At 46.7% G+C, this 10,988-nt stretch overlaps 1 protein-coding gene across 1 annotated transcript; it reads left to right on the forward strand.

Moving 5' to 3' along the window:
• The first annotated feature begins 8,614 nt into the window (after positions 1-8,614).
• LOC132212788 (olfactory receptor 13C7-like) lies at positions 8,615-10,199 on the forward strand. The gene has a single exon (XM_059658777.1). It carries the CDS (start codon positions 8,753-8,755, stop codon positions 9,710-9,712), a length of 960 nt encoding a protein of 319 aa, XP_059514760.1. The 5' UTR covers positions 8,615-8,752; the 3' UTR covers positions 9,713-10,199.
• The last annotated feature ends 789 nt before the right edge of the window (positions 10,200-10,988 follow it).

Raw genomic sequence — 10,988 nt, forward strand, 5'->3', positions numbered from 1 at the left:
AATGCTTTCTCCCCAGGAAAGCAGACAGTTCTACCCAGCCTTGCAGAGAGGCCACCCAAAGGAGGCACTGCATATAGGCTGTCCTTCAGTCGCTACAGAACGGCCCACTGCGTTAGAGAAAACCGCAAGCCTCGATTGCTCATGTTAAAATGAGGAGACAAGATCAGAGCGGTCACACGCAGTGCAGACAGGGCCAGGCCGGGAGCCTGGTTCCCAACCTTCTCCCCCGGGCTCCTCCCTCACCACCCTGATTGTATTCTGGCTCCTCCATTGTGTGCCAGAGCAGGTTCACGGAGAAGCAGAGGAGCAAGGATGAAGCCGTGGTCCTCCTCACTCTCCCTAGGACACTCATGAAAGAGACAGGTGTCGCACCTTTCTCCAAAGTATCTGCTCAGAGCAGGGCTTGGGGGTTGGGGGTTGGGTGTGGGAGGGGGTCTCTGGGCTTCCCTCATTGCATCGGTGACTATTACACTGTTGCTGGTTGGGGGCGATTGAACAGGAGAAGCCATTGGGAAGCTATCCTCATGCAATTTTCAGAGATTAACTGTGGGAGTTGGAAATATTTAGGGAAAAGAAATCTGTTTTTAGAGATATTAATATTATTGACTGGAGATTCGCAGACTTGGCAGGCATGCTGTAAAATAACTAGCCTTACCTCTTTCACCGCCCTTGTAGGAACACCTCCTACGAAACACTATTTTCCCATTTCTGCTGTGAAAATCTGGAGTTTTGTGAGTGCCTGCTTCCCATTCCTTTGTCAGGCAGGCTTGATTGTTGGAAAGTTTCCCCGACTTTAAGGAGAAACTTCCTTCCTCTAATGTCCTCCCCACTCCTCACTCTGTCTGCCCCCACACGGGTCTAGGCTCCCAGGACATGCCTGCTCCCTTCCCCTAGAAAAACCCTCAGAGACATGGAAGCTGTGACCAAGTCTCGCTCACAACCACCTCTTCTCTTCCACCCACCTACCTGAAGAAGCTTTAGCCACAGAGAGAACTCAGTGTGGGGTGGGCCATGGTGGGGACAGGCGCCCACCTGGACAGCGGTCTCATGGCTGGAGGATGCTGGAAGGCCCCGGGCTTGGGAGGTGATTTGCTGCAGCTGCCCAGCTTGCCCGTCCCTGGTCCAGCCCTCCCTGCTGGGGCTGTGCCTGGAAGCAAATCCTGCTTAGTTGTCTTGAGGCTCAGCCGTCCCTTCTCTTTCACAGCCCGGTAAGGAGAGCTTAGGGTTGACCACAGGTGAAGGGGCTCTGGCTGCTCCCTGTCAGCGGCCTTCTCCATGCCCAGCAAGAGAACAAGAGGAAGGGCAGGCTGAGGAGCTGCTTCCCAGGGGTCCTGGCAGCCATGCCCAGCCTGCAAGGGCAGGGCAGACACCCCCTGCTCTTCGCCCCTCGCCCTCTCCCCAGAGGCTCTGTCCCGGAGCCGTGGAGCAATTTAGAGCTCTGGTTGTTTGGGGCCAGTTTTAATCCCAGAAGCAATTTAAAGTTTGGTGATAGCCCTCACAGGAGCTTAGGGCTTGTGTCCTGTAAACCCAATTAGATAAGATTCAGACAGTTCTATGTAAGGCCTTTCGCTACAAAGAAATATTCCTTAGCCGAGCTGCGGTGGCTCAGTGGTTGAGCATCAACCTATGAACCAGGAGGTCACGGTTCGATTCCCAGTCAAGGCACATGCCCGGCTGGCAGGCGTGGTCCCCACCGTGGGGCGTGCAGAAGGCAGCCGATTAATGATTCTCTCTCATCACTGTTTCCATCTGTCTCTCCCTCGCCCTTCCTCTCTGAAATCAATAAAATACGTTTTTTTAAAAAAACAACAACAAAGAAATGTCTTTGCAGACATTCCTGGAAGTAGAGGGATAACGAAAGTCTGGGTGTGCTTTGACCACAATGGCATCTGTTAGCGGGGCTCTGTACTGGTTTTTGCAAGGCTAAGTGTCAAAGCAAGAGGCAGAAGGTTTGCCTTTTTCCTGAGCGAGCTGGCCCTCCCTGCAGCCCCTCAACACTGTCCCTCCAGAGCTGCCCAGCCCTGGCCTCTGCCCCTAAAAACAGGAAGCATGAGACATGGACCAAGGGCCGGCACCACGCACTAGAAAGAGAGCAGAAATGACAAGGGCGGGTGACAGCTACAGTCTGTGAGATGATTGCCAAGTGCCCCTAAGTTCTGTGGGAGCCCAGAAGCAAGGAAGAGCCAGGTGGGAGGCCAGAGGGGAGAGTGTGAGGGCACCCATGTGAGAGACCTGTCAGGAGAAGAAGCTATAAGGCGTAGGGACAGGTCAGGGGTAAAGAAAAAGACTGAAAGGAGGGCAGGGGTCCAAAACTAAGAGAAGAAAAGAAACACACAACAAAACAGGAGACAGCAGGGAGGGTGTTTAAGCTCGCACAGGAGACTGGGGACCAAAAGGTTGTCTTGACATTCAGTCAAAACAGAGAATTCCTCTGCCCATCTCCTTATTCTCAGCCAGACACTGAGGATAAGGAGATAAATACAAAATCTCTCCTGTAATGGAGTAGACACGGAGGGCTTGAGTTGACAGTGAGATGCTAATTTTAGTAGTTGTTGCCACATGTTTCGAACAGAGTGCTTTTAAACAACCTCCCTTTAACTGTTTCCCCAGATAAACTAACAATACTCATTCCCTCTGCAAAATGCATGCGCCAACAACCATGGCAAGTCACCGGCTCAGGGAGGGTGGGTTGTCAGGCAGGTCTGCTCCTACTGGCTGGGAGGTACGCTAAGAGGCAGTTATGTATGTCCCTCTGGTTACTCAAGCCAGTTGTTAATCTTGTAGTTATATTAATTTTATTTAAACTAAATACACTGAGCTACAAAGGGTGAAAAGAATTGCTTTTATGAAAACTAAGTGGAATGCTTTGGAGCAGTGGTTCTCAACCTTCTGGCCCTTCAAATACAGTTCCTCCTGTTGTGACCCAACCATAAAATTATTTTCGTTGCTACTTCATAACTGTAATGTTGCTACTGTTATGAATCATAAAGTAAATATCTGATATGCAGGATGGTCTTAGGTGACCCCTGTGAAAGGGTCATTCGACCGCCAAAGGGGTCGCGAATCACAGGTTGAGAACCGCTGCTTTGGAGCGACTCATTAAAGGCAAGTTGTTAAAATAAATTATTGTCATATCAGATGTCAGGGAGATCGCTGTAAAATTCTAGACAGATTCTGCACTTTGATACTTTTGCAAAAAAAAGAAAGTCTTTGAGTTCTTACTCCACTTTAAGAAAGTTGAAATAGAAAATTATAGACAATGTGTCACAGGTGTGGTTAGTTAAGAGTCCAAATTGTGGGCTCATAGCAAAGAAAAAGCTCTCTTTCTGCACTAAAAGTTTGGCCAAAAAGTCCAGTTATTTGTTTTAAATTAAAAGAACTGTTTAAGGCAGTAGTTCTCAAACTTTTCAATCTCAGGATCCCTTTACATTCTCCAAGTAGTTTTCTGTTCCTTTCTCTCTTCTGCTTCTGGTATTCCCATTACACATTATGTTACACTTTTCATAGTTTTATCACAGTTCCTGGATGCTCTACTTTTTGGGGGGAGGGGGGGTGTCTTTTTTCTTTTCTCTTTTGGAACTACCTGGTGACATATCCTCAAGCTCAGAGACTCTTGTCTCAGCTGTGTCCTCCAGCCTACTAATGAGCCCCATCAAAGGCATTTTTCCTTTCTATTGCAGTGTTTTTCACTTCTAGCATTTCTTTTGTATTCTTTCTTGGAATTTCCATCTCTCTACAAACATTACCCATCTAGTCTTGCATAATAGCCTTAGGGGAGTTCCCTGGCCTGTGACAAGTCACTTATCTCTTGCTGCTTTCAACACTGTCTTTTTATCTTTGACTTTGATGGTTTAATTATAATGTGACTTAGTGTAGGCTTCTTTGTGTTCAGTCTATTGGGGATACTACGGGCTTACAGACTCTGGATGTCTTTTTATGCCCTCAGATTTGGGGTGTTTACAGTTATTTTTTCTTTACCATAAGCTCTCTGTCCCTGTCTTGCTTTTCCTTCTAGGACTCCACATTGTGCCCAGAAGGATCAGCCTAAGATGCAAATCTGATCATGTCAGACCTTTGCTTAAAACTCCTAAGCAGCTCCTCTTCCCCTACAGGAGAAAGTCCTAACTCCCCAGAATGCTCAAAAAGACCAACCACAGCAGCCTCCCTCCCCATCAGCAGCACCAGCCCCTTCCTGCTCTAGCAATACTGCCCTGCTGATCACTCCCCAGCGCTGAGCTCTTTCTCATTTCGGTGCCTGTGTTTATGCAGCCCCTTCTGCCTGGGGTGCTTCCCAATTCCCCTTCCTCGGGCAAACGGCCACTCATCCATTCCAGTGGTGTGCTGTAAATGTTTAACAGCTGGATCTCCAGAGCAAAAAAAGCCCTGATCTGGACCATGTGCTGATTTCTGTGGTGTAAACACTCCCACGATATCCAATTTCAAACTCCCAGCAACATGGCTACACGGAAGTTGGGAGGAGATTGCACAATTGGTGAGCCAGCTCCAGCTCACCGCGGACCTCAGATCACCGGCAGGAAGTCCGGCCCCAGCCTCCCCCGGGCTTTCAGAGCAGTGTGGGCATTCTCCCTGCCCTGCACTTCCTACCTTGTTTGGTAATTTTCTTTCATGTGACTCTCTCTGACCACTAGAGGGTGCACTCCAAGGCAGAATATTTACCGCATTGTATGCAATAGTCACTTGCTGAGTAAAGGAATGTACCCTTCTCTGGACCCATCCCTGTTCTGGTTCGCATTCTGTCAGTGACTCCCAAGAGCTCTCAAAGCACATGCACAGATGATAGGACGCTGCAAGGACAATGATTTAGATAGATTTCAAGTGAAGTCGGAGGAAGAACAGGGCAGGTTACTTCAACGGGCCTCATCCGATGAGTTGAAAATTTAAAGCAAAAGTATGTCTTTCACTCAGACTTTCTATAAACCACTATAAGGCCCTGGCCGGTTCGGCTCAGTGGATAGAGCATCGGCCTGCAGACTGAAGGGTCCGGGATTGGATTCCTGTCAAGGGCACATGCCCAGGTTTCTGCTCAATCTCCAGTAGGGGGCGTGCAGGAGGCAGCCGATCAACGATTCATCATTGATGTTTCTCTCTCTCTCTCCCTCCACCTTTCTCTCTGAAATCAATAAAAAATAAAAAAACAAACAAACAAAAAAACCACTATAAGCACAGACTTGGCTACAACACAGGAGAAAAGACTGGGGGCTTCTGGACTCTGAATGGGATTACAGCGTTCAGAGAAGAGGAAGGAAGGGAAGGAGAAAGGGCGAAAAGGAGGGAGGGAAAGAGGAAGCAGGCAGCAAACCTCCCCCAGCGCCTTCATCCTAATTGGATCTTGGGGATCTTATCCCAGAAGAATACAAACTTTCTAAACTGAGTACAACTCACTTTCCAAACTTTAAATGACTTTAGGGACTAAAATGGTCCCAAAGAACAGACTAGAATTTAAATTATCATCTAAGGGCACTGTCCAGTCCTTTGGAGAATGTGCCCTTGAACACACAAGGCAGGCGGAGGGGACGGACTGGCTGGACCCTTCACCTGTCACACGTTCTGAACTCTCACCCTGGGGCTTCAGACCCAGTGTCACTATGTCTGACATGTGGCCTCTTCCAGCCCTTAGGAAACAAATATTGTTACTCACCATTTTTCTGGTAAAGGTAAGTGTAGGTTGGTTTGTTTGTCTGTTTGTTTTTTGTTAATCCTCACCTGAGGATATTTTTCCATTGTTTTTTTTTTTGTTTTTTTTTTTAGAGAGAGTGGATGGTGCATGTGCCTCTAAGAGATATATTGATTTTTTAAAGGCCCTCAGAGAAGAATAGAGACTACTCTTGTTTATGTTCATGCTGAAGCCACACTGTTTCTGGATTTTAAAATGTATATATTTTTATTGATTTCAGAGAGGAAGGAAGAGGGAGTGGGAGATTGAAACATCAATGATGAGAGAGAATCATTGATTAGCTGCCTCCTGCTGACTCCTGCATGTCCTACATTGGGGATCTAGCCCGCAACCTGGGCATGTGCCCCGACCAGGAATTGAACCGTGACCTCCTGGTTCATGGGTCAATGCTCAACCACTGAGCCTCGCTGGCCAAGCTGTTTCTGGATATTTTGAGGGCTTTCTGTGGAAGAGGGATTAAAGCTGCAAAGGAGCATATTTTAGCTCAGTATCAAAGGGGAACCACTTCCAAGTGAAAAGACCCTGGCCAGGAAGTTAATCATAGCACCCCTCCACCCCCCATCACTCAGGGTGTCAGGCCAGGCGGAAGGACTCTGAGGAGTGCAGTAAGGGGCTTTCTGCTTTGGAAAGGGAGCAGATTGTGAAATAGACCCTAAGGCCTATTGTCAGTAGCATTAGAGTGATTATTACAGTCCATGACGACGATGATGATGATGATGATGATGATGACAACATTGACAATGATGACAATGTAATTACTTATGTAATTAATAATGGTGAGCACCGCTTCTCCACTAGATTTTGAGCTTTTTGAGTTAGGGGTTATGCCTTTCATTGCTGTGATCCTGACACCTAGAATTCTGCCTGGCCCAGAGCAGATGCCCAATACACGTCTGTCAGCCTGAGTTGAATTATGATGGGACTGGCGTGGTAACAGCTATAATGTGAAGTACCAACCGGGGCGTGTCTGGTTCCCCAGGAAGGAGGTGCCCCTGTACACCAAGGAAGGGGCCGGATAACTGAAAACATTTGGAGCTATGGGCGTGTGGGAAGTTCATGAGTATTTTAGATACAGAGCAAATAAAACTCAGTGCCCAACACCCTCAGTGTTGCCTACAGTTTTCTACTGGTCCAGCATCAATCCCAGTTTGGGGAGCACTTTGCAGTCTGAGGAGACATTCAAGCTTCCCAGAAAGAAGAGCTGACAGAGCAGGACTAGGGCTCTATGAACAGTGTCAGGGAGAAGCCAGTGCCTCCCGTGCAGGCAGATGGAGGATGACAAGACGGGATGATCAGTCAGAATTCTCCTTCAACCTCAGCAAGGCCCATTTGCTGCGCTAACTGTACAAAAGGATCAGCAGCCTGTTCAGACCTTGGCACGGTGGTCTGGGCTGATTCTCTCAACAGGTAACACCAAGCAGAGGCTCTGGCTCCCACCAGCCCCAAGGAAAGGGACACTTGAGTTTCATTTTTTTACCTATTGCTAATTTTTAAAAAAATAAATTTATTAGGATGATGTTGGTTATTAAAATTACATAGGTTTCAAGTGTACAATTATATATAATACACAATCTGTATATTACATTGTGTGTTTACCACCCAAAGTCAAATCTCCTTCTCTCACCATGTAGGACCCCTTCTACCTTTTACTACCTCCCTGACCCTGCTTTCCCTCCAGTAACTACCATACTGTTGTCTGTGTTTTTGTTTGTTTGTCTTGTTTTTGCATTTGTTGCTTTAAGTGTGATAGCCCACCAGTGAGTGAAATCATATGGTTCTTGGCTTTTCCTGTCTACTGATTTTGCTGCTTTAGCATGGTATTCTCAAAGTCTATCCACCTTGTCACAAATGGCAGTATTTCATCTTTTCTTCCAGCTGGGTACTATTCCATTGTATGGACATCCCACATCTTTGTTATCCAGTCATCGATGGAAGGACCCTTCAGTTGTTTCCTTGTCTTGACCACCGTGAACTACGCAGCTTAGTGGCCCATTTTGGTCCAGGGCCCACGATTCGTGGCCCACACATGGCACAGCGGTGGCCACGAGAGCACTAACCTTCACAAACTCATGAGCCGCAACTTGAATCACCCTGTTGATTTTCATTTACATTGTCTTGTCACCTGAGTGTGTATATGTATATACACACCAGATGGTGTATTGGCAACATTTTTGTGGAAAAGATTTAGAGACTGTAGTGATGTTACCTTCCTTCAGAGTGGATCTATGTTTGCTTCTGTTAGATATTTGGGAGCACCAAAAATCTGGGACAGCCTCAATCCAATTTCAGGGCTTGGGAAAATTTGAAGCTAGCTACAAAACCTCTAAATGTGTGTTTCCTTCTGATTCACTCTTATTCTTTTTTTTTATTTTTATTTATTTTTATTTTTATTTATTTTTATTTTTTTTATTTTATTTTTTTTTATTGCTTAAAGTATTACAAAGGGTATTACATATGTATCCATTTTATCCCCCCGCCCTAGACAGTCCCCTAGCACTCTTATTCTTATGGAGCTGCCCTGGGGGCGGGATCCCCCCTCCCCCAACAGAAGGAAGTTTAATTAGGAACAACTCCATGGTGGGCCTTGCACTTCAAAACCTGCTCCCCACCTCCAGGAGGCTGTCAGCAGTGCTTCTTCGCCTCTCGGTGACCACCTCCAGAAGCTGCAAATGTCCCCGTTGAAAACAGCCTCAAATGCTGGTCTTATTTCTCTGAGTTCCTATTTACTCCAGAATTATGACCCTATGATTCCTTGTTGTTTTATTTACCTTGCCAATACTTTACACAGATGTTTTATATAGTTTGTCCAGTGTTTATAATTGCCATCTGCAGGAGAATTAGTCGAAATTAACTTGTTTGTTCTTACTGAAAGCAGAGATTAAATATTGATCTCTATTACATTTTTCCTAGAATCCTGTAGAAATGACCAAATTGTCAGCGCTATTCTCCACTTGCTCGACCGGGTGGGGATTTTACTGGGCTGCCCAGGTATGTTTGGAGTCAAAGAGTGCTGAGGTTGACCTTCTGAGTTACTGCAAGTGACAGAGTAGATACAACATGGACAGGTCCAATCAGACCTCCCCCGTGGTGGGGTTCATCCTCCTGGGCCTCTCTGCCCACCCAAAACTGGAGAAAACATTCTTTGTGCTCATCCTGCTGATGTACCTGGTGATCCTGCTGGGCAACGGGGTCCTCATCCTGGTGACCATCTCTGACTCCCACCTGCACACACCCATGTACTTCTTCCTGGGGAACCTCTCCTTCCTGGACATCTGCTACACCACCTCCTCAGTTCCCCTCATTCTTGACAGCTTCCTGACCCCCAGGAAAGCCATCCCCTTCTCAGCCTGTGCTGTGCAGATGTTTCTCTCCTTTGCCATGGGAGCCACAGAGTGTGTGCTGCTGGGCATGATGGCGTTTGATCGCTACGTGGCCATCTGCAGCCCCCTTAGGTACCCCGTGGTCATGAGCAAGGCTGCCTACTTGCCCATGGCTGCCAGCTCCTGGGCAGCTGGTATCGCCAACTCAGTAGTTCAGACATCCCAGGCCATGAGGCTGCCCTTCTGTGGCGATAACATCATCAACCACTTCACCTGTGAGATCCTGGCTGTCCTGAAGTTGGCCTGTGCTGACATCTCCATCAATGTGATCAGCATGGTTGTGGCCAATATGATCTTCCTTGCAATCCCAGTCCTGTTCATTTTTGTCTCCTATGTGTTCATCATTGCTACCATCCTGAGGATCCCCTCAGCTGAGGGGAGGAGAAAGGCCTTCTCTACCTGCTCTGCCCACCTCACAGTCGTGGTCATCTTCTATGGGACCATCCTCTTCATGTATGGGAAACCCAAATCCAAGGACCCTGTGGGGGCAGACAAACAGGACCTTTCAGACAAGCTCATTTCTCTCTTCTATGGGGTGGTGACCCCCATGCTCAACCCCATCATCTACAGCCTGAGGAACAAGGATGTGAAGGCTGCTGTGAAGAACCTGGTGAGTCAGAAACACCTAACTAAGTGACTGTCACAGTTTCCCAGACTGTCAGAATGCAAGACCTCCAAACTCCTCATTGTACTTGTGGGGAAATGGTAACCCAGGGAGGTCCTTGGCTATCAGTGGAAAGAGCCTTTTCATTTCTGGCACTACTGATTAGTTTGTTGGCTTCATACAAAACTACGCTGTATCATATAATAGCTATATTTTGCTGCCCAAATCTTAAATCCTCTGATACCAGAATCTGATGAATAGCTATAAAGAGTTACAGATGTGGTCAAAAGAAATAAACAAAAATATGAGTAGTACAGGGCCTTAGAGTCTATTGTATTTCCCTGTGTAGAACTGCTGCTTACTCTGTTCTGCTGTGGTCTCATTCCAAAGACCTTTGCTCTATATGATACAGGGATCAATTAAAAAATGTCATCTGCCTCAATGTATATTAGCGATCATTAGCACCATGACAGGCATGCCACTCATATATTAGCATGACTTATCTTGAGCATCTGCTTGGTTTTGATCTAATGGAATCTTGTCATTCACCATATTCTCCTCTTTTTAAAAAATATATTTTTATTGATTTCAGAGAGGGAGAGAGAGAGAGAGAGAGAGAGAGAGAGAGAGAGAGGAACATCAGTGATGAGAGAGAATCATTGATCAGCTGCCTTCTCGACACCCCATACTGGGGACTGAGCAACCCAGGCATATGCCCTGATTGGGAATCAAACCATGGCCTCCTGGTTCATAGATCGATGCTCAATCTCTGAGCCACACCGGCTGGCCATATTCTCCTCTGTATTGTCAGTGCAGAGTAGCTCAGAGGCAGATATGCCCCCTCACTGCAGCAGTTACTAGAGAGCTACATGACTGGGTGCCAGCAGCTCCCCAACTTTCATCCATGCAGCTGATGTGCCACCTGGATGGCAGTTACATACACCCAGCACACACTCCATGAACGCCACACTGTGATGAAACCCCAAAAAGATTGTGGGGAAGCAAATGCAAAAATCATTCTTAATTCCACAACTAATAAGAGGCCAGCAGTAACAGTTACTCCTTACCACCAGTGGCACAGGTAAGACTGGCCTTGGGAGCAGCGTAGCTCCTGGAGCTCTAAGTCCACGACTTTCTCCTACATCCAAGGAACATATTGAAATAGTATGCGTTTACTGTATTACAGAGATTATTTTAATCCTCTTAAATTTATATTGGTAAAAGTCTGTTAATTACCAAATCTAGGTCCTTTAACTATTATCAATATATAGCAGGTTGTTTTCTCTTTTTCTTTTCTCCCTCTTCCTTC

The sequence above is a fragment of the Myotis daubentonii genome, chromosome 11 (genome assembly GCF_963259705.1).
Source record: "Myotis daubentonii chromosome 11, mMyoDau2.1, whole genome shotgun sequence".
Classification (NCBI taxonomy): domain Eukaryota; kingdom Metazoa; phylum Chordata; class Mammalia; order Chiroptera; family Vespertilionidae; genus Myotis; species Myotis daubentonii.